This window comes from Limulus polyphemus, unplaced genomic scaffold (assembly GCF_000517525.1).
Source record: "Limulus polyphemus unplaced genomic scaffold, Limulus_polyphemus-2.1.2 Scaffold473, whole genome shotgun sequence".
NCBI lineage: Eukaryota > Metazoa > Arthropoda > Merostomata > Xiphosura > Limulidae > Limulus > Limulus polyphemus.
This window is the reverse complement of record NW_013666083.1, coordinates 104,361-128,970: the sequence shown is the minus strand read 5'-3', so window position 1 is coordinate 128,970 and position 24,610 is coordinate 104,361. Positions and strand designations below refer to the sequence as shown.

Here is a 24,610-nt window from a genome sequence, read left to right as displayed (position 1 = left end):
ATTCTATCTAACCTGTTAAAGACGCAGCATTTTGTTTACAACGGTTGTTGGGGTACGACTTATTGCAGATCTCTGTCTAGATAATCCTGGCTCCCCAAATTTATCCATATTCCTTTGTTTCCCACTGTAGGGATATCTCCATCTTGGAAGTTCCCGACCTGAACATGTCTTTATGTCCTGAGTGTATTAATATTTTGCATCGGAGAGGGCTGTTACACACCCTTCCCAAAAGCAATCAATTTTCGGTGGTATGACACTACCTGCCTACAAAATATCAAATCTAGTTGTAATACAAGTCATTCCACCGCGACTTTATGTCTGCTGTAGTTGTCACGTAACAAGCTGATTTTTATATTCAAAATCACTTTAATCAGATATTGAAACTGACTAGGCCTAGTGCCTAATGGGTGCCGTGATTGTTTAATAAAGAATAAATTATAGCACCTGTTCGTAATTAATACATGATAAAAGTGTAAACTTTCTGTAAATTGTTAGATTTAGCAACTTGTTTATACACATGTTTGTTACACTTATATCGTAATATTATTCCAATTAGTCAAAACGTTTTAGCATTCAACATAGCACGTAACTGGCCTATTTACTGATATATGTATGCCTGTGTGTGTGCAAGTCATGTGATGAGCCAAGAGGGCCCTAACAGTGCTATGGTTACTCTAGTAGTATGTACGCCAATGGTAAGCAATGAGTCCTGAGAATTATCTGTCGATCCTAACAATGATTTATATTCCTCTAATCCTGAGATCAGGAACAAAATATCAGAATACTTGATGTACCAAAGAAAGTTCAGGTAAGAGAGTGTTTGTTTTTTGTTGTGTGTGTGTGTGTGTTGTTTTTTGTCGTTTTTTGTTGTTGTTGTTGTTTACAAATAGAAAGAACAATTAAAACGCATTCAAAGATTTACAAATGAGCAATATTTCTCTATTTACTAGTAGACATAATACATAGAAGTAACATTATGAGACAAATATGTTGAAAAATGTTTACAGCTTGTTTGCAAGCGCTATTAACTCAACTGTAAGTGCAAATTTAAACTAGGATAAACAGTGGAAAGGGACAGTATAATGAAGAAAAATAAGATTTAGAGAGGGGCATAAGTGTAGAAACAAGATATAAATGTACTTTTAATTGTAGGCCAAACTACTGTTATTGCAATACTAGAAATATAAGAAATAAAATGGATGACTTTAGACCTGGTCGGAACAAAGAATTTTGATATATGGGAATAGCTGAAACCTAGTTAAATGTAGACATTTATGATGAAAGGAATTTCTTTGAAATACAGGGTTATAAGTTAGTTAATGGGGATAGATTACTAGAAAGAGGGAGGGGAGTTGGTTTATATGTAAAAATGTGAATTAAAACCTATTCAAACCGAGGATATCAAAGCCAGAGGCGGTCGCTAGGCGCTAGTACATGGGATCCGTGATCCGAATCTCCAGTTGGTGTATTAAAAATCAGAATAGAAACCATGATCGATATCATAATGAAATGCCGAAAATTCTCGCGTCTAAGGGCCTGAGCCCCGAATCTTTTAAGCACCTAGCGACGTCTCTGGTCAAAGCTAATAGCAATGAGGTTGAATCTATTTGGATTTCTGTTTGTGGTTATAAGGGTAGAAGGCTTTTAGTTGGAATTTGCTACAGACCACCAGATGAAACTGATGAAATTCTACAGGGAGATAAAGAATTCAACTGTCAATAAAGTTATAATTATGGAATATTTTAATTTTAGGCATATAGGTTGGGAAATGTTAGAGTCGAAGTCATGTTTTTAGAAAGTACTCAGGATTTTCTACAACAATTGGTTAGGAAACATATTAGGAATGATGCTATTTTAAATCCATTGTTGTATTCTAAATAATTTTAATTATTGATAGAGTAGAGACTGGGGAACATCTGGGTGCAAGTGATCATTGCTCAATTAGCCTTGATGTTTTGCTGCATATGGAGATAAAGACATATGGGGCTGATAATTATGGGATGGCTGGGTTATTAAATTCTACTCTTCCTTTAGTTTTTACTAAGGAAGATTTAAGCAGTATTCCTCAACCTGAACAACTGCTAATGGAAAACAAGGTTGAACAAAATGGTCACATAAATTCCGAGCTTGTTAAAAACATTGAGAAATTTAAAGAATGATAAAATACGTGTGCCATATAATGTTTACCCAAGGTTTTGAAAGAGATTAAGATCTAGTTATGTGAGCCATTTGCTATTACATTTCCTTAGTTCTTGAATAGCGGGCAGGTGCCAGAAGATTGGAAGTTGGTTAATGTTTTAATGTTACTCATCTTTTCAAGGGAAGTGATAAAATTTGCCCCAGAAATTATAGACCTGTTAGTCTTACATAAGTGGTGGGAAATGTTTTAGAAATTCTGACAAAAGATGCTTTGCAAAGTCATTTATCAAAGTTTAAAATTTCGTTGGATAGTCAGCATGGTTTAACTATAGAAAACCTTGCCTTACTAACTTTTATACATTATTTGAAGAGGTTACTGCTTATTTAGATGAGGGTACAGGTGTGGAGCCTTTGGATTTTCAGAAAGCACTTAACAAGGTGCCACAGAAAAGGGTTGTTAAAAAGTTATTTCTGTAGGTGTGGGAGATAAGTTGGCTCATTTATTAAAAAAACTGATTGATAAACGAAAGCAGAGGGTTGCTATGAATGGAGTTCAGACAAATTAGATTAATGTCACGGATGGGGTATCTCAGGGCTCAGTGTTAGGACCACTGCTCTTTTTGATTTACATAAATTACATAGTGGTCAATAGATTATATTATTTGACATTATTATTAATGACATTAAAGTTTTGAGCGTTGCTGGCTGTGAAGAAAATAACTTATTTGGTGAGTTGGGCAAATAAATGGTAGATGACTTTTAATTATAATAAATAGTGTTAACATTAATAGTGTTAATGCATGTTCTTTTTTCATACTTAACGGTGAGAATGGTAAGCTTAAGGGATACAAATATAAATTTTGGCAGGGAAGAAGTCATCTACAGCTAAAACAACTCAATTTTTGCAAAAGGTAGTTGGACTCTGTAACGGATTGTGTGATATCGCAATTTGAATTATGAGTATAATTTTGATGTGAATAATCTTAACAACGTTAAGGAAGAATAAGATCTTGGTGTTATGGTTGATGAATCTCTTAAGTCACCCAATCAATGTACTGTTGCTAGTAGTAGGGCAAATAGGATTTTAGGTTGTATCCATAAAAATATTGAATACAAGTCTAAAGAGGTTATAATGTCATTGTATAGGTCATTTGTTAGACCACATTTGGGGTAATGTGTTTAGTCTTGGGTTCCTTACCTTAAAAAAGACATTGAATTGTTGGAAATGGTTCTGAGGAGGGTTACTAGAATGGTGCCTGGGATGGAGAGGTTGTCATATGAGGATAGGTTAAGATCTCTGATCTTGTTTTCTCAAGAAAAAAAGAAGAAGAGGTAGAGGGAATCTGGTTGAAGTGTTTAAGATTGTTAAAGGAATTGATAGTTTTAATGCATCATCTTTTTCCATACTTAATGGTGAGAATGGTAATCTCAGGGGACAGAAATATAAATTTTGGCAGTGACGAAGTCACCTTCAGCTAAAACAGCTTTATTTTTGTAACAGGGTGGTTGGCCTCTGGAACGGGTTGCCTTCAAATTTGTGGAATGCTTGATAAATATTTGAACGGTAAGAGTTAACTTTGATGTGGGTTTATTATTATTCTTATTTGATTTAGTTAATAGGACAGCCTAAATGGAACAAAAGGTCTCTTGTTGTCCTTTAATGTTGTGTTATATCAAGTTACCGAAAATAAAATTTAAAAAATAAGTAATTGTTCTTGTTGAATTAAATATAGGACATTTTATTGTGCTCAATCAACTTAGATTCACAAATAATTTAGCTTAAATTAAGGCACATCGTGCTTATTAATCTTTTAAAAGGGGGTGTTTCATTTGCTAAGCATAAAAAAACCGCAAAAGAGAACCGAAAATTGATCTTTAAAACACGAATCAGATAACTAAGATACCAAACAACAACAAAGGATATAGGTTGAAAGTTATCTTTTCTGGACAAAATAAACTTTGAAAAATATATCTTTTAGTTAGGTTTTTTGTTTGATGTTAAGCACAAAGCTACACAGCGGATTATTTCTACAGGTATCATTATAGGCCTTCAGACTGTTGCGTATCCAATCATCAAAAAAAATTTCAAGTTACTGATATTCCCAAAATGTATTATTCAGGACTGTTACCAAAAGCTTTAACCACTGGATACTATATATAAGCTGACCAATAAGGAAATAGTTAACATCATGCAAAGCAACAGAAAATACGTGCTACTGAGGTAAAAACTCCATATATTGTTGCTATATGAAGTTAGAAGTGGACTTAAAGATTATGAGGGCTAGAATATAATAGGGAGCATTTCTGGCCTAGTTTGAATTCATATACAAACAGTGAGCTACTCACTTGAAAAGCCATAATTACATATAGCAATTTATCATAAGAAATCTACAGTAATTACTATTATCAATGCTTGTTATTTCCTAGTGCTTTTTGAATAAGTTATCAAAAGAAGGAGACATGTGAGTGGCTATGAAGTAGCATCAAAACAAAAAGAGAAACACTGGCAAAGTTTGCTGTACAATTCTCCACTCACTTGTCACGTGATTAGTCCATCAATGCTAATTAGAATGAAGAACTTGCACCTCAGAATTAACCAAAGTAGAATCGCTACTTTAAGAGAACACAAGATGGCACAATCGTCAGGACACTTAGTTTTGACTTATTTCGTGACTCGGAACAATAGATAAGCAATATATAGAGATTGATCTGATAGATGCAGTGAACAGATTCACAAAGAAAGTCTGTTTGTTTGTTTTTTTAATTTCGCGCAAAGCTACACGAGGGCTATCTGCGCTAGCCGTCTCTAATTTACAAGTGTAAGACTAAAGAGAAGGCAGCTAGTCATCACCACCCACCGCCAACTCTTGGGCTACTCTTTTACTAACGAATAGTGGGATTGACCGTCACTTTATAACGTCCCCACGGCTGAAATGGAGAGGATTTTTGGTGGGACGGGGATTCGAACCCTCGACCCGCAGATTATGAGTTGAGCACCCTAACCACCTGGCCATGCCGGGCCCTCACAAAGAAAGTCACGTAAGGCTGAAAATATTGCACGTATGGAAATGAAGGATATTAGACTACAAGTCTAAAAGTTACCAACCATGTCAGAGATACTCAGTTGTCATCATTGTGTTTAAAAAGAGCACAACAGGGCCCAAAGACTAGTTTAAAGGATCGCTCTAGTACTCCACTACATTAAGTGAATGGAAGAGAGGATTGCTCTGGTACCCCACTAAATTAAAAGAACAGAAGAGAGGGTCATTCTGGAATCCCACTAGACTATAAGAACAGAGGAAAGGATAGCTCTGGTACAACACTACATTAAGTGAATGGAAGAGAGGATTGCTCTGGTACCCCACTAAACTAAAAGAATGGAAGAAATAATTGCTCTGGTACCCCACTAAATTAAAATAACAGAAGAGAGGGTCATTCTGGAATCCCACTAGACTATAAGAACAGAAGAAAGGATAGCTCTGGTACAACACTAGACTTAAAGAACGGAAGAAAGGAACAGCCTGGTACCCCACTAAACTAAAATAATGGAAGAAAGGATTGATCTGGTGCCCCACTAGACTAAAGGAACAGAAGAAGTGATCACTCTGGTATTCAAAAGAGTAGAAGAAGGGAAAAAAGGATCACTCTGGTTATCCATTAGAGTAAAAGAATAGAAGAATAAGCATAGTTATTGTTCTAGTAGCGATATTCAGCTGATAAATATAGATTTGTAGAAATTGAAGTGAATGGTTCAGCTAAGGTAAATGCAACAACCTATTTCTGACAAGTTTAATGTTTGAAAATGTACCCCAAAATTGACAGAATCCTTATGATAAAGCCATGATATATGCTGATTAAAACTGAAACTAAAGCTATTATAATTCAGCCAAAGATCAAGAATGTAAAACTTCTAAACAGATGGGACAATTTTCAAACGGGACTGTGAGAAGTCTTCAAGTCAGTCTTGCATAATGAAAAGTTGGAGATTTGAAAAGCAGTGTGTGGTATACAAATTTCAAATATCTCAATCTCATATAAATATATGTATTTTTTTCATGTTTGGAAAATTTAAAGATTTTTATAAATTTTCAATTCGTAACGTACTAAAACTGGTTGAGGTTGTGCGAAAAAAATAAAACTAGGTGTAACAGTATACAGTCATGGAAGCTATCTACTGTTTCACGTGATAGTAACATTGTGTCATACCTTACCATCTTGTTTCTTGTAAGACTGCACTATCACTGACACATGGAACTCAGATACTTCTGGATTTTAGTGATCTAATTTTCTGATTGATCTGCTACAAAGAGAAGGTGAGGATAGTTTGAACTTTTTCAGTCAGACTTGTTTCTGATGCTTAAAGAGATTGGACTCTCCAGTGAAGTCTCGTCTTTGTTTTAATCTGCATAACATTCAACTTGCTGATCAGCGCACCCTTTATATTCAACTAAACAGCCAAACCATTTTTCTTCAGTTATTTTCAGTTGTTTTTTTTCCATTAAGCTCAGTTTCTTTTATTTATTTGAAATGTAACTGTTGGTCCACCAAATGGTTAGTCATTATTCTGTTTTCTTCGTCAATAAAGTGTTTGTTTTTGTTCAGCTTCGAACATAATCTTGTCTCTTACATTCCACCTACAACAAGTCACTATACCTGGCCTTATGTGTACTGGTGTCGTGAATCTCTTGTTATTGCGAGAATCAGGTACTTGTGTGCTTGATTTTTTCTTGGTATATCATAAGCGCATTTTGACATGCAATTAAGAACCCTAAAGGAATATGTTTCAAATGCTATATTTAGGGGTCTACTGGTTCAGAAAAAGCAACAGGATTAGCCTACAGTAAGACGAGCTGAATGTCCAAATTCATCTGTTACAGAATAGTAATAAATTAATGTAGTCCAGAGAAACAACTTTGGTGTATCAAACTCAGAGCGATAAAACAGACTATAATACAGGAATGAAAAATGAAGATAATAGACCATTTTAGCATACATTAGCTACTACTGTATGTGTTAAATGTCAAGTGAGTGAAATTGCAACCAATGTTGCGAAAACGAATGGTTCAGAAAAGAAGCAGAGCGTAGAATTAAAACAATTTAGAATTAAAGTACTGATTGAAATGTTAGTTTTTGCTATTCCAGGCCCAACACATATGTGGTTACTGGAGAAAAAAAAGCGAGATGGAAGTCATAAACTGTTTTGCAACGTTTCTGAGAATACATGATGTACGAAACTAAACAAGAAAACGTAACATAGAAGCTCATTAATGAGGTTTATAATAGCGAATAGAGTTCTATCAGTTCTGATAAAAACGGAAATTTGAGTCAATGCAGCTTACTGACATTATCCATCTTTCTTCTTTAAAAAGTGAAACAACCATATAGTTATGAGCTCGTAGCTATATGCATGTATGTAAATCAAACAAAAACAAACATGACTAAGACATACCATTGGTGCTGATGAGCTACTTAACCACGAATCTTAAATCTACAAGTTTCACACATGATGTTTTAGTTAAACCTTTTGAATCATACCAGATGAAGATGGGTTTAAATAGATCAACACAGAGTGCTACCAGTAATAGGAGACGCACTGTAGTGTAGCCTGTGAGACTTTGATAACGAATATTAAGAGATGATGTTCAAACGTAAGAAGTCTGGTCTGCAGTATGCGAATAAGACGTGGCTACATAAATCAAAGAGAATTTGGTAATTTCAGCCTGAATTGTGCATTATTCAGGTTAAACGGCCAGGTCAGAGACCTTAAGGTTCAGGCAAAGCCATGAATTCCTAATTTAGAATTTAGAGCTGCTAATCAGAGAAAGGGAAACCAGTTAGTAGCACCTGCTTGTAACACGATTACCCTTAACCGAAAGTCAGAGTTCGCTGTCACAGTTATATCATTTTAACAGTTGGAAGTTCAGAGTGTGGCATATAATGGCTTGAGATATGGAGTTTTTAATCTACAACTTGGTGCGCTAATCACTCAAAGAGGAATAAAGTTATATCTGCAAAGTCAAGTCGATGTTAGTAAGATTCTCATGTAATAATTACAGAGTAAATGAGTAATTGTTACCAATTGCAATTGGTTATCTGCAGAAACGTAAGGATTCTTTCAGCAGACATGGAATCGGCTAATGAAGAAGATGCGTGATCTCAAATACCAAGCCAAGCATTCAACGTATGGAAGAAAAAGATCCAAGAGACTTCCAGTACTTAAGATCCTGAAAGTGAAGGTTCGATTGATACAATTTTCTTTACCATGAATAGCTACATCAAAAAATTGTCATTGTCTGTGTGGAGTTAGATAATTTTTCTATACTTTTACCTGTTGTGCACGTAGTATGAGAGACACAGTCGCTATGTAATCCAGTTTTTAGATTATGTTATCCAAAAAAAAAGGCTTGTTATCTTCGGGCTGAAAAGATTTGTAAGAGCTAAATATAGTTTACCATTTTAACTCAAAAAAGTGGTTAAGTGTAAGATATTTTGTACTGTAGGTACACTTTGCCTAGAACATGTTTTTGTTTTCGGGGTGATTCTTGGCGTGACTCGAGAGTAGCTAAGAGATGTTGCTAAATGAAAATGACTAAATAAACATGCAGTGTTTGTAGTCAAGCCACCATCTTGGATATATATTTTTTTACTCTAAAACATGTAATAAACTTATAGGTGTAACCTTTTGAAGTCCCTTCCGTGTTAAACTGCTAAATGCATTGTAGCCAGTAAGATTCAGGGAGGTAATCAAAGAGTAATTTCGTGAATGTAATTGAAGATGAAAACACAATTCCTTGTTAGTTTTTTTTCCTAATTTAAGTAGCCACCAACTTCTGTTACCTTCATTATTATGATATTATTTTTTGTAATATTAGTACAGAGTGGACAATGTAAGCCTTTAAGTGTACCAAACTATGAGTTATGTGCATATCACTGGAAGTTTGTAGGAATTAGAGGGTCGAATTTGAGTCCTCAGGTACCTCTGAGTGAAGTAAACATTAACTGTCAATTAATGTTCGTTTTGTCTGCAGTTTGTGATTATGGTCCAAAGTTCAAATTCAGTGTTTTCTGACCTTTCTCTGTTTACTCTGTCTATTAAGTCTCTCATGCTGAAATCCTCGGGAGGAGAGTACCAGGTGTTGTCTCAGATCGTTACAGTTTTCATGATCAGTGGCAAATGGTAAAGCAATAGGGATCTAAAAGAGTATGTTGCAGTCTTGGATGAATCACACATGGTGAGACTTGAGCTTGCTGAAAGAAAAGTGAAACATACTTCACAGTATATTTTCTTAATTCTAAAATATTTCATTATTTTTATATATTTATTATATTATTGTATTTTCTTAATTACCTGATATTTTCTTCTTATATATATGTACACATAGATTAATGTCTATGAATTTGTGTATGTCATTTAAATTTTCAGTATTTTTGGAAATAATGTATGTTTTTTTTAGAAGATGGAAACTGTTTTACAAAAGAAAATAATAAAATCTTTGTTGTGTTTTTTTATAACAAGTTCTGTTGCGCTTTACTTTTTTCGATGATAGTCATTTTAAATTCTCAGCAGAAACTACCCACGTGAGCTTTTTTGCATCTGATATTAATAGTTGTAATACAACAAAATCATACTGCTTATAAAAACAAACAATATGTTATAAATTGGACATTCCCTTTTAAGCGGTTGTCAGTTAGAAACTGTTAAACACGTGTATCACGTTTAGGATTGAACTGAATATTATTTATGATTTCAACACAACACTTTAACATGACTGTTATATGACATAGTTTTATAACCAGTTTACACGATCTTTGAATGGTAAAGAAGTTCAAGAAGATATTGATTTAGTGAGGAGGAAACAAAGAACCTGACAGTTGTTTATTGTTATTTGGATATTAAAAACAGTATAGCTGATGAAAAATAAACGCTGTTCTTTGTTATTATTGTTTTGTTTCCTGCAATTCTTAATATCAATTTTTAAAAAGCTCCTCAACATTTTAATTAACAAAACAGATAGAGTAGAATTTGGAAATATCCTGAAATTGTCTCTCTTTATGTTTTAACTTCTTTAACATAAAACAAGTTTTTTAACTAGCATCATTTCAAATAATTACATAGAACTTTTGGTACTCTTGTGTATAATGTTTCTTTAAATGAAAACAGATGCTCATAAATTCCTCTTTGGTTCACCAAGTTACTCTACGTAATATTACAGCAATCGCTATTAAACTGGACAATAAGACATGAAATGTAAAAAAGGTTTACTAGCTAATTCTAATATTTTACGAAATATGAGCACATCATGATACACAAATTTGAAATTTTATAACAAGTATACGGATTATAAAAAAACTGCTTGCTTTCAGGACATTTCTGATCGGCTACACTCTCGGACTGAAGTTTATTGTGCTAGTTTTCCAAGTAAGAGATGTCACTTTACTGTACAAAAATATGCGGTAGGAATATATGATATACGTGTACACTTACTTTACTGTACAAAAACATGCGGTAGGAAGGCACCATATATGTGTGTACATTTGCTTTACCTTATTATACAAAAACATGTAGTAGGAAGGTATCATATACGTGTACATTTACTTTACTATACAAAAACTCCCTGTGGCACAGCGGTATGTCTGCGAACTTACAACGCTAGAATCCGGGTTTCGATACCCATGGTGGAAGAGCACAGATAGCCCATTGTGTAGCTTTGTGCTTAATTACAAACAAACATACTATACGAAAACATGCTTTGCGCGAAATTCAAAATAGTTCTGCCCAACCTTTTCCGCTAGACTGCATGATCACCAATTGCTGAAATGATTCTTTGTGTTCATCTTGAAAATAATGTCTTTATTTCGTTCGACTTTACACTCTGTTTAGTATCTTTCATTCCACTTACAACAAATCACTACAACTTTCCTTCCTAATATTAGAACCGCGTAACTATGCGCTTGGTTCATCCCGAACCTTGAAATATTCCCCATGATATCTAATATATCTTAGTGACCACCAGTTTTACAGACTACAACAGTTCTATAGGACAGCTTATCATTAAATTATTTTCAAACAATCTGACACCTGTTTCTGTCACAAAAGTTATCATCTGAAATATCTTCATTCAACCTAATTGATTTCATTATATTTAGTACATTTAATGAGTTTGAAAACCATATGTTTTCATGCTGAAGTCGAAGTTATAGTCCTTAAAAGGGTTAGCACTTTTTTTACATATATTTAACCTTATTTCGATCCACAAAACATATTATCTGGACGTGAAATAGTCAACATATGAAAAATATATGCATTTCTAAAACAAATAATGGAATTTACATTCTAATACCAGAAAATGTAGAGATAAAATCATTACAACTTTTAATTTAAATCTGGAAATACATGACAAAGAAATATTTAGTTTTACGTCAGACAAAAAAAAACTAAATCAATTTTTCGACTATGCAAATTTTGATAAATTTAATTATAAAATGAAGTTACGTGATTCGTATTTTCCCTATATTCGTTAACAGGGAATACTACTCGCATTTCCTAAAGCTATATATTATTATACAGTGTAATGAAGAGAAACCTGTGTCAGCCAGTTCTCTATCATTTATCAAATATCCGAAATATCAGATAGTGTGGAACCTAGAATGGCCTGGGGTTAGGTCTCTCGACCTGCAATCTGCATGTCGCAGGATCGAAACCCGTCGCCGAACATGCTCGCCCTTTTATCTGTGGGAACGTTATATTGTGACGATCAATCCCACTATTCGTAGTTAAACAGTAGCCCAAGAGTTGGCAGTAATGATGTTGACTAGCTGCCTTTCGTCTGATCTATCACTTCAAAATTAGGTCGGCTAGCGCAAATAGTTCTACGTGAAATTCCACAAACAAACAATCAAATACAGTAAAAATTCTTTTTAATAAACAACTATACAATAACATACTGAATAACTTACTGTACAGAATAAAAAAAAACACACGATGAGACTGGAAACATATGAGTGTATGAGACCGTTTCCAGTCTCATCGGCTTTTGTTGTTTTGTTTGTTTTTATTCTGTACAGCAAGCTGTTCAGTATTTTATTATATTTTTATCATTTGGAACAATCTCATTTTTATGATTATTGTGTATTACAATCGTTGTTTTTGAAAAAAATTGACTTTGAGCATCTATACAAGTGCTATAAGAATATCAATCAAATACAGTGCCTTTCTACTTTAATCAATGGTCACTCTTTCCAATTAAAATTGTCCATAGAAATAAATTGAATAAAATATGTGTCATTACTTTTTATTAGTTCTCAATTGAAAGACGCGAGAACGAGGGATTAGGAAATTTAGTCTTTGATGATCTCTTCCTAATGTCGACGGTCACGTGGGATTGTACTAGCCAATCTTAGAGATCTCGCAAAAAAATAGTTTGAATAAAGTCTACATTTCGGTTTCAAAAATAGAGAGAGAGAGAAAAAGCTAGTGTTATGTTACATTCAGGAAATATGCCAGATATCGTAGCATTGATTGGCTACGGGTATTTAATTTTATTTGTTTGTTATTATGTGCAAATCTGCACAATGGGCTACTGTATAGTTCCCACAGTAGGAATTGAACCAGAATTCTAACGCAGAGCCACTATAAGTCTTGGGTGATTTATCTAAGTTACTTTAAGAGAATGTTATCTATAGGATTGTTAAAACTTCTTTAAGCTGTGATCTTAAAGCTAACCAGTTTGCCTAAAATCTGGAACTTTGTGACCCAAAGCCCTGAGGAAGGACTTAGTATAAAGCCCAAAAGTCCACCTCTAAGCCAAGAACAACAGCTAGAGAAGTCCATCTCTAACTACACTGGAGATCCAATTTAAAGAAATAACAAAACAGGCAATCTCTTTTATAAAAAAAGTGAAAAATGTCTTCCAACTATGCAGTTATCTGCTCTTCAATTTACATATCTGACTATGAGTTTTATACAAAGTCCACATACCGATAAGTGAAGCCATTAACTGTTATATTAATTGCTTTAAAGCTTAATACTTTTGTCGTTCTGAGCCTTCACAAGAAAATTTTCCATTGGTCATGTTAAAAACAATTTATCCAGCAAATGAGCTCACATTTCACTTCGATGATGCATTGGAAGTAATTGAAGCAAGTGGATTGATAAAAATTTAGTTTCAGTGACCGTTCATGGTTCATCTTTGACTTGCTTTAATTTTTTGCGTGTTTTAATAAAGCGGAACATTTACGTCAGAACCTGAAAAACAGAACATAATCCAAATTTAAATAGTTAACCCTTGCTTTTCTTCTGAAAGAAATCAACTTCCTGAGGTGACAATAGTATTATATGGCACGCGAATTTGTAGCTTTAAATAGAAGAAAATGTATTAATATAATTACTTAAGAAACATTATTTCAAACACTTCGTGTTGTTGAGTTTCAAAGCATGCAGAAGGTTGAGCATATTATAATAAAACCATTTTTTGAATATGCAAACCAACAAATCATGTGATAACCACAACTGATATAAAACTCCAGTGGAATTAAATGTATCAGAACTACATTTTGACATTGTTTGACGTTATGTTTGTTTGTATGTTGTTAAGCACAAAGACACACAATGAGCTATCTGTTCTGTAACCATCATGGGTATCGAAACCCAGTTTTTAACGTTATAAACTTTTAGACTTATCATTGACCTATTGGGCTCGGCATGGCCAGGTGGATAAGGCGCTCGACTCACAATCTGAGGGTCGCGGGTTCGAATCCGCATACCATCAAACATGCTCGCCCTTTCAGCCGTGGGGGCGTTATAATGTGACGGTCAGTCCCACTATTCGTTGGTAAAAGAGTAGCCCAAGAGTTGGCGGTGGGTGGTGATGACTAGCTGCCTTCCCTCTAGTCTTTCACTACTAAATTAGGGACGGCTAGCGCAGATAGCCCTCGTATAGCTTTGCGCGAAATTCCAAAACAAACATTATGTAAGACAATTTTTGTTCTTATTGGAATTATTTTCTGAAATTTACCTTCTTATATGCATATATGTCAACTTAAATAATATTAAAAAAAAAACACAACAGTTATGACAAGAAATCCATCTGAAGTATAAAGGCCTCAATACAGTAGCATTTTTCTATCCCTGATGTTGACGCCGTTTTCAATTTTGTTCATCTAAACATATGTGTGAATGGTAGTTTGAGGAAAAATAGAATGCTGTAACCGTGAACATCAATATGTACTATTTATGTTTAATCAAGTTTTAATTTAGGAAATGAATTTGTGAATACATTTTAATATGAACGATAGTGCACTCACGAGAAAAGTTTTAATGTTCTATTTCATGTCATCGACGTAAATAATTTGAGATTTTTTTTGTAGACAAATTTTGAAATACACTCTACTGTATATATAAAGCAAATTGTGTGTCCGGGAAAAAAATACACGATCGTACATCTATCACTTCATATTTGTTCCTTATAGGTTTCTACATTTCTTGATCAATCAGCACCAAATTTGACACAATGATACATGATGACATGAGAAAGGTTATGAGGGGGCAACCCCCCATCTAATATCATATTGATATAATTCCTGAAAACATTATATATATGTATTTTTATTGCACTTTTAATGTTTATTATATTAAATAAAAACAGAGAAGCACAATTTCCTATCCTTTGTTACAAACGAGTTTTTATTTCACCCGTCCAACGGACGGGTATTTCAGCTAATTTAATATTGTTAGTCCTATACATGTGTAAATGCAATGAATAAAGTTAAATGCTTAGTTCATATACAGATGTAAATATTATAGCTTGAATTATCATGTTTTACTATCTAGAGTGATATAGATCGGCTTACGCATAAAAACAGAAAACATTTATTTGAAACATATGTCGGAATATAATCTATATTTATATTTTTCTATTTTTTGAATTCAAGTAAAACAGTAATTAATGGAATGTATGTTTTATTAGCTCTCAATTGCTGAAGATATGTGCTAAACACTTGTTTTATTTCAGGAGGCGGATATGTCCATTGCACCGCTGACGATTACCTCGGCCAGGGAAAGGGTCATTGATTTTACGAAACCATATATGTCATTGGGAATTAGCATCATGATAAAAAAACCAATGAAGAAGAAACCGGGAGTTTTTTCTTTTCTAAATCCTCTGTCCAAGAAAATCTGGATGTGCATCATCTTAGCCTACTTGGGAGTTTCATTTGTCTTATTCCTGGTCAGTCGCTTTTCCCCAGTGGAATGGCGCTTTGAGGAGGCTTTTCTTGGCCCTTCAGTTTCTAATGATTTCTCTCTAATGAATAGTCTATGGTTTTCATTAGGAGCCTTCATGCAACAGGGCTGCGATGTCTGTCCAAGGTAAAGTTATTACACTAAGTATAGTTTAGACCAAACCATTGATAAAACTTATTTAACATGGTCAAGATTTCCGTTATCTTTTTCACGATTTGTCTTGATGGAGTTTTGTTTCTCCCTCACCCCTCCCCTTTTTAACGATGCTGTTAATTCAAAAATACGATGTATTATTTTATAGGTTTCGTCTTAGATATTAGCTAATGAACTGTGGTATCTCTAATCTTGGGGATATATATATTTCACTGATATTCATAACAATGTTTTTCTGTAATTTTTGTAAATCTCAAAACCTGGATACAATAGCATGTAGAAGTAACATGGAAAGATCCTTCTGGATAAAGCTAGTGAAATAGTTATAATAATATATTTAAACTTTATACACTTTAGTTAGTTTGTCAATTACTATTAATTTCTTGATAATTTGAGACGTAACGACATAACTCAGGTAGACAATTGTGTAACTTTGCACTAAAAAACAATATCATCAATTATTAACTCTCAATGTATCCTGAGGACGATGTTAACATTACAGCGCCATCTATTGAGATATAGAGCAAACTAAATCGCCCGATTAAAACTATTTTTGGAAACTTTCACCTCCTGAGAATAATTTTTTGTCTGTTTGAAGTTAAACACAAAGCTACACAATGGGCTAACTGTGCTCTGCCCACCACGGGTATCGAAACCCAGTTTCTAGCGTTGTAAGTCCGCAGACATATCGTGTGCCATTGGGGGCCCTGAGAATAATACATTTCTTTATTTGTTTTTTTGTTTGTTTGGAATGTTTTATAATTAAAAACTACTGTTCGCAATTCTCGGATTTTGCTGTCTGACTCAGAATATTATTCTCTTAGCTCTTATATTTAACATACGTTCTGTGTTGGTAAAATAGTACAACAAAATCTGGATGTTTTGAAATGAATTTTTATTTTTTCCGCATTTAGAGACATTAGAACATTGTGCAATTAATATACCTGTCTTGTATTTGTAACACGTGCTACTTTGTAGAGATACTTACATATTTTTTAAATAATTTATAATGTATTTTCCGTTTTAATGTGTGGCTGCTTAAGGCTTTCAGTTTATTTAATACCGTGGACTTATTAGCCCCATCATTATGCAAAATTTAGAACTTACTTAATTTGGTGTACTTTTAGCAATAGCTAATGAAAGTAAATGTCAGCTAACTTTAATGTTTTATCTATTACGTAGATCTGAATATTTTGTACAACCTAATGTTTTTCTATGTGTGTGTGTGAACAAATATTACAAAGGCGCTTCGTCTCTGTTGTTGATAAAATTATGTTACGCTAGAAAAACAACACTTTTTTTTACGTTATGTAATACTAGAACGAAAACGCACAGGAAACTTATCTTATTGCGTATTTCCGCACAGTAACATGGTAGTGGAATAAAACAAGATTCAATGTTGTTTATTTTATATGACAGGTCTGTCTCTGGCCGAATAGTTGGCAGCGTTTGGTGGTTTTTTACTCTCATAATCATATCCTCGTACACAGCAAATTTAGCTGCCTTCCTCACAGTAGAGAGAATGGTGACTCCTATCAACTCAGCCGACGATTTGTCCAAACAGACAGAAGTCGAATATGGAACTCTCCGATTTTCTTCGACTCAAGAATTTTTCAAAGTTAGTTTCTGAACGTACATAACTCTGAAAAATATTCAACATTTGTAGTTATTAAAATAAAAATGATAACCAAATATTTTAAGTTTAAATAAACTTAAAGGTGATGTTCATTGTTCAGAAAAATAATGCTTTTTTTACATAAGTCAAATAAAAAATACGGTTTTGGGTTAAACTTTTAATATACTTATTCAGAAAGTGTCTTTTATCAGCATTTGATTATATCCTGAAGATTAGAGCAGCTTGGAATATGAAGTACAAAATCAAGTTCAATTCGATTTAACTTTTACTACATATTCCATAGAAAATTCAAACCTTAGTCTAAAACATTATGTTCTTATTAACACAGTGTTCGAATTCTGAAACGTATAATAATCTTCAATAAAGTTTTCAGTGTTTTTAGGGACTTAACACACTAAATAGTTATTATGTTTTAATAACAATTCGTTATTTAATAAAATAATAATAATAACATATAGACAAATAACGATTTATAAACATAATGAACAAGACAAGATCATTGTTCTGTCGAAACATGTACATTGTTCCACCATCATAAAAATTTTCCTTATGCTTATAACTCGTTGTTTGCCTACCTTTTATTATATTAGCATAAGTACTCAAACACTCAATAAGTTTGTTACTTACTTCTAAACTTATATTTTCGTGTGCTAGAAAATGAACTCGCGGCTCTAATATTTTCATGTATTTTGCTTCATACTTTTTTATATTTATATACAGATTTACATAATTTTTTGGAATAAATAACTAACAACTTAACTTAAAAAACAAAAAATATTTCGATAAATATGGAATTTTTAATATTTTCCATTTCACCTTTTATTTCCTTTGTTGACTATTCTTAAAGGTATCCTTGTTCATGACAAAATATCTTTGGTGTAAGTTAGTTATAAATCTCCTCGAACTCCTTGTAACTTCGTAATATTATCAATATTAATATGAAACTTATGAGAAAATAATACAATCTGCTGAGTAATATTATAGTATCATTTGATAATATCATAAGTAGAAGAAAAGTATATTTTGAATATTTAGGTTGTGTAGCTAAATTAATCCACTTGACATCAAACATTTAAATCACTTGGAAATATTTTATATGACAATAAATAATGGATAGTAATTTTTGTTATTTTCTCATTATTTCAACAGATATTACCTTGTCACTTGAGCTGTCATATAACGTAAAAGCATCCCTCATAAAGAAAACATGCACAAAATAGATATGGTTATTTCTGGTTTTGTCTGGGCATGCTGAGTCTATATATTTTTACTCTTTATTCTACTTTATTTTCTAGAGGTACTTTAAAATTGAATTTTATTTACACTGTCTTATAGAGGTCAAAAATAGCAGTTTATGCTCGGATGTGGGAATTTATGAACTCCAGAAAACATGTGTTCACGTCTTCATACGACGAAGGGATTAAGAGAGTTAGAGAATCCAAAGGAAAGTACGCTTTCCTTCTCGAATCCACCACCAACGATTATATCAACGAACGCCAACCCTGTGATACAATGAAAGTAGGGAGAAACCTTGATGCTAAAGGTTTTGGAGTTGCAACGCCTCTTGGCTCCGGCTTAAGGTATGCAAAAGCAGATTAGATCATTTTTTAAGTCTGATCATTTAACGTGTCACATTATATTTAGCTAAAACACTTTTCTTAGTTAAGAGTTGCAATATATATATTATTTGTATTTTTGGACTGAATTATTTCCCTAGGCTAAAAAAAAGAATTCCTTTGTCTTGATTATAATAGGATAAAAGTTAACTGTACTGTAGCAACATAAATTACTTATGAGCTGAAGTTTGGTGTTTGATTAGTATCATTTATCACTTTATATGTTCATTTGCTGATTTATGGTTGATATATGGTATGCATATATATTATATATATATAAAAAAAAACAGCCTTTGACCAAAATACTACTGTTGTGACAGAAGCGTCATAAGATTTGATCACGATTTGTTTGTTTGAATTTATGCACAAAACTACACAATGGGCTACCTGTCCTCTGCCCACCACGAGTATCGAAACCCGGTTTCTAGCGTTGTAAGTCCACAGACATACCGCTGTGACACTCAGGGCCACGATTTGGAAAGGCAACAAAATAATAGAATAGTAATTAACAAGTGAATATTGAAACATGTATGATATAATCTTATTGGATATATATATATATTTGTATCTACATACAGGTTTACAGCGTGACCTACATTGTTAGATTGCAGTGTTTGAAAGATACAAAAAATGTAGTATTGAGAAAAAAGACGAATATTTGTGAGAAATAATCCAAAATAGCTTAACTCTTGCATTATCCTACACTGGGTTCAATTACTAATATTAACTTCCGATCACAACAAGTTACTTACTTACATTAAACATAAAAATAATAAAAAATTCGGCGATGGGTATAGCTAATTAAATATACTTTTTTTTGTGGTTATTTGATATCATATATAAATATCAGTTTGCCCCTGAAAAAGAAATGCCCACCTTTCGAAAGCGCTCGGGTTATAGGGTTTTATCATTTTGTATCAAGATTTATTGAACCTACGTGTTTTTCTGACATCATGAATATATAAATGAAAAAAGCATTAATAATCTCGTTCTTGTAAAGAATTTGCATGCTTTTCGTTACCACAAAAGGTGATTTTCAACAAAACTATACGTATTCCCACAAATTCTAAAAAAACGAAATTATATTATTTGCATAATATTGTTTGTAGAAATGTATCTTAATAATGTCGTTTAGCCAAGATAATAATAGTAACAAGTAGTAATTCGATGTCTAGAGAATGGTAATTTTTTCAACTTTACGCTAAGATGATTCTTTTTTTTACCAAAGAAAGTAAGAGAAATTAATTTTCTTCACCAACAGTTTCAAATTGTAACCAATGATGAGTGAATACAACTTGTAAAAGTTAGGCTAAGACGACTTTGTTAACAAACAAAGTAATGGTGGTGACTTTTCAATAATTTTAAGTGTTAAGTCAATGAATAATAAATAAAGACTTTTAAACAATACCTTTGAACGAATTTTTATATAAAAAAAGCAAAGCGATGACCACGCGATGAACAGTTTCAAGTTGTAAATTAATATCTATTGTACTTGTTCTAAGGATATTTGCCGACGTCCCTAATTTTGAACAGTAAGAAAGCAGTCAATCAATAGTACCCTCCTATTCATCATTCACGCTAAGGACTTGACTGTCACTCTTATAACGTAGCTCCGGCTTAAAGCGCGGGTAATATTTTGTAGTATCGCGTGAATTCGAACGCAGCTCATTAGTTTCGAAATCCATAGGTTTATAACAGGGCTATCTCGCACCTACAATCTAATCGATGATTTATAAAACTTTCTATTTAAGAAATCAAGAGAGATGATCTTTGGATCAAACGTTTTAGTTATTATATAGTCCACTTGTAAAACAGATAGAAGAGTTTAATTAGATTAAAACTCAATTATTTAAAAATGGTTTTGGGGTAGATTTTATATTATTATTATTTCAGGGATAAATTAAATTTAGCAGTGCTGTCTTTAAAAGAGAACGGAGACCTGGCTAGACTAAAGAATAAGTGGTGGTACGATCGGAGTGAGTGTAGCAGCGATAGCGGAAAGGTAAGACAAAAAACAGGATTAATATACAAGTGTATCTAATACTGTGTGTACAAAATCAGACTAGATTAGATTATAGACTGCATGAACAATAATTGTTTGTGTTATAAATTATGTTTGTATTGCAAAAATAATAATGCAATTTTACATGGAAAATAATCACATGTGTATATATATATATATATATTCTTAATTTTGATATATTATTTACAGGACTCGTCCCAGAATGAACTGACATTAAGTAATGTTGCTGGCTGTTTCTATATACTTATTGGTGGGCTGGTATGGGCCATGGTAGTTGCCTTGTTGGATTTTTGTTATAAAGCCCGAGTGGAAGCTTCAAGAGCAAAGGTACTATAGACATGCACTCTTCGTCAACCAGGTTGTGTTTGCGAAATATCTTGTGTTTGCTGATTTCTATTAAGTTTAATAAATTGTTCGTGAAATAGTTGTTAATCATATAGTTTAATCAGACTCACATTTTTATGATACGATATAAAATTATAACTTAATGCAGTAAAACAACTTACTGTAGTGTAATTTTACAAATATTAGTTTTACCTTCTCTGTGGTTTATGGTATAAAACAATATCCATTTGGTATTTGACAAACACCAAATATAAATTCATCTTGATTGATATAACTGTTTATTTAGCCACGATCAAAATTATTATACAGAATGAAGTCCTTTAAAAGCTTTTTAGATGAATTATAGTTCTTCATATAAACTCCATATAACCTACTTGAGGCGACTATAGAACCAATAGCTTTGGTATCAATAAACACGATACAATTATATATCTCGATTGATTTATAATACTTTTTTAAGTTATGTTATCTACTGCTTTGCTGGTGGTTAGGGTGCTCGAATCGCAACCTGAGAGTTGCAGTATAGAAACCTTTCGACAGAATTCTCGCCTTTTCACCCGTGGGCCGTTATATCGTAACGATCAATCCCACTATTCGTTGGTTTTATTTTTTTTACTTCTTTGTTATTGAGAACAAAGCTACACGATAGGCTGATAATCCACTTTAGGTATTGAAAATTGATTTTTAACGATATAAGCCCCCAGACTTAAAGGTCAGCCACTGGGAGACTATTGATAAAGAGCAGCCCCCCCCAAAAAAAAAGAAAAATAGTTGGTGATGTGAGGTATTGAATAGTTGTTTTCTCTTTCACTTTAAAATTAGAAACGACTAATGCTTATGTGTAGCCACCTGCGTTCTTCTTCTTCTTTGCATCGTATATAAGATGTGAAACAACAGACTAGCAGTCCGAACTACATTTAAATGTTTATTATATGCATCTCCCTGCGAAATAAAAATAGTTCAAATCTTCTTATTTATACAAAAATTTGGTCCTGAAAGAACCTATTGAAGCATTGCAGGAAAGCACATACAAACTTAAATTACAAGTTTTTAAAAAGATATAACAAGTTATTAGAAAATCATATACCAAGAAAGTATAGCAAAGACGATAAGAGCTTTGTTGTTTACGCTTAACCTAATTAAAATTTTACATATCTCCAAGGGATAATAAAAATATTTTAAGTTCAATAAACTAAATTTCAGAAGAGGTTGGATTTGAATAAAATCACATAAAGATGCAGAAGGTTCGAGGACCAGATTAAGTATTTTAATGCCTTCAATTAACATTCTCTTGCCCCTCAATCTTGAATTTTACATGAAGTTATCATTACGTGAAAAGAAGATTTAGTGGTTGAATGGTCAGCGTGCCAGACTGTGAATACGAGAGAGTCCAGGCTCACGTCCCATTGCCGCAAAATCACTTTTCTTATTCTTTTGGGATCATGGGTACGTTATAAAGCGTGACGATCAAATCCACGTAATCAATTAGAGTAGCTCAAGATTCGTTGAAAGGTGCTGTTGAGTGTCTGGGTACCCTCACTCCCCCTCTAGATCATCACTTCCAAATTAGGAACGACTAGAACACATAACCTTATATAGTTTTACACGAAATTATGAAACAAGCAAACAAACAATTGCTGTTACTCTACTTCTGAAAGTAGCTCAACTCAGAAGAGTGATGCTAGACAAATTAATTTAAGTAATTAACTTAATTTAAAACCTCACTAGAAATTAGCGGCAAAATACCATATTTCTTATGTATGGAAATGTGAGGTAAAACTGCCACCCCTATATATCATTAGTTATGACGCGCTGCCATCTATGTGAATTATATGTAACTATGTTTCACATAACTCCGTCTCTAATCGCTAGTGGGCAAGCGTGAACGTGAATGATCGAAGCACGACCTCATTAATATTTTTCTTGCTTTTGAAAACTTTTATTTTTGTTTATCTGGTTATAAAGTGGCAAAAAATTGTTATTGTGTGTAACATTAGAGCTATAGTATTCAAAATGTAAATGTTGTAACACTATAAATATAGGTTTCCTGACGAGCGATGTGCAATGAAGCTTATCAAAGGAACAAGAACGCTAAGTATATTTAGTTCACATCACAAAAATCACAACACAAATATATAAAGACATAATCTTATCCCATTTTATTTTATAGTAGGACTGTGTAGAGTAGCCAGTTAACAAAACTAGTCATTCGTTAATTGGACTTTTAAGTAACATTTTTTGTATCCGTTTATGCATTCAACCTAAAAAAGAAAGTACAGAACTGTTTCCGTTGTTCTTATCTTGCTTACTTTATTCAAACAGATGAGTATGATGGAGGCGATGAAGGTGAAAGCTAGAAGCTCTATCACAGGCATGCACCAGAACGAACGAGGAAGGGTACGGACTGGCTCTATTTAAATTGGTACAAATTCCTACTTGTCGTCTCGAATTTCTTGACCCATCCACTACCTTCCTATATGGGATTTAGAGTTTTGTCTCTGCTTCGAGCGTTTTCTCTACTTTCGTTGCACTTTGTTAAATTTAGAAAGTTTAACATAGATTCAAGTTGTAATTTCCCAAAAGATTTAGGATATACACTTGTCGTCTTTTTTATGAATTGTTGAATGTTTTTAATAACCTTCTTGGAAACTTCCTTCACTTTGAGTTTTGATATTCGATTTATATTCTTTGGTTACAAAATAAAAAAAATGAAGAAGAAAATAACAACATTTATTTGTTGTTGTTTTTTAAGTTTCAAGTAAGTGTATTTGCTACGATTTTGTTTGTTTGAAAATTAAGCACAAAGCTACACAATGGGATATCTGTGCTCTGCCCACCATGGGTATCGAAACTCGGTTTCTAGTGTTGTAAGTCCGCAGACATTTGCTACGAATTATACGTAGGAGTATCTCCAAATACTCTGAAAACTCTCTTATAAACTTATCAACTAAAACACATATTAGATTGCTTGAAATAATTTTATTATAAATATAGGTAAATAATATGAATCAATCATATTAAAATTACCTGTATAATTTAGAATTTCTAAATTTCTTTTTATAGTTTTATTCTTTTTAAGATCCAAACTGTATACTTAAGATTGTTATTAATTGTATTTTAATTACATTAAAGAGTAAATTAAGTTTTTCCTTTAATACTACAGATAGTTTTATTACTGCTTTCCCTGAACTAGGTAAACGTCTAAAGTTAATTGGATGTTAACATAGTTTTGGAATGCTATATAAACGTAGTAATTCTTTATGATGGTTTACTTTATTGCAATTTTGTGAAAACCTTGAATATTGTTTTTATCAACTCTTTCATAAGTTCTATTCACAAAGTGGAACGTTTTTCTTGCTTCTATATTTCCAATAATAATTTTGGCATACAGTCTTTTACATATGAGACCAAAATCATTACTTGATATATATATATATATATATATATATATATATATA

The 24,610-nt window shown here is 32.9% G+C and overlaps 1 protein-coding gene and 1 long non-coding RNA gene across 3 annotated transcripts in view; one reads left to right on the top strand and one right to left on the bottom strand.

Moving 5' to 3' along the window:
• The window catches only part of LOC106458491 (glutamate receptor 1-like), a 162,552-nt gene that overhangs the window by 132,709 nt on the left and 5,233 nt on the right, over positions 1–24,610 (top strand). The window contains exons 10-15 of one of the 2 annotated variants that reach the window (XM_022384719.1): positions 15,150–15,505; positions 16,952–17,150; positions 18,504–18,748; positions 20,678–20,786; positions 20,997–21,134; positions 23,475–23,549. In XM_022384719.1, the coding sequence (XP_022240427.1) occupies positions 15,150–15,505; positions 16,952–17,150; positions 18,504–18,748; positions 20,678–20,786; positions 20,997–21,134; positions 23,475–23,549 (1,122 nt within the window). Of the gene's footprint in view, positions 1–15,149; positions 15,506–16,951; positions 17,151–18,503; positions 18,749–20,677; positions 20,787–20,996; positions 21,135–23,474; positions 23,575–24,610 lie in introns of both variants that reach the window. The other variant, XM_013918011.2, reaches the window with a different exon arrangement.
• Positions 17,060–24,610, bottom strand: part of LOC111085565 — a 23,366-nt gene continuing 15,815 nt past the window's right edge. Inside the window, exon 4 of the long non-coding RNA XR_002610378.1 lies at positions 17,060–17,174. This is a non-coding gene — a long non-coding RNA (uncharacterized LOC111085565). The remainder of the gene's footprint in view (positions 17,175–24,610) is intronic.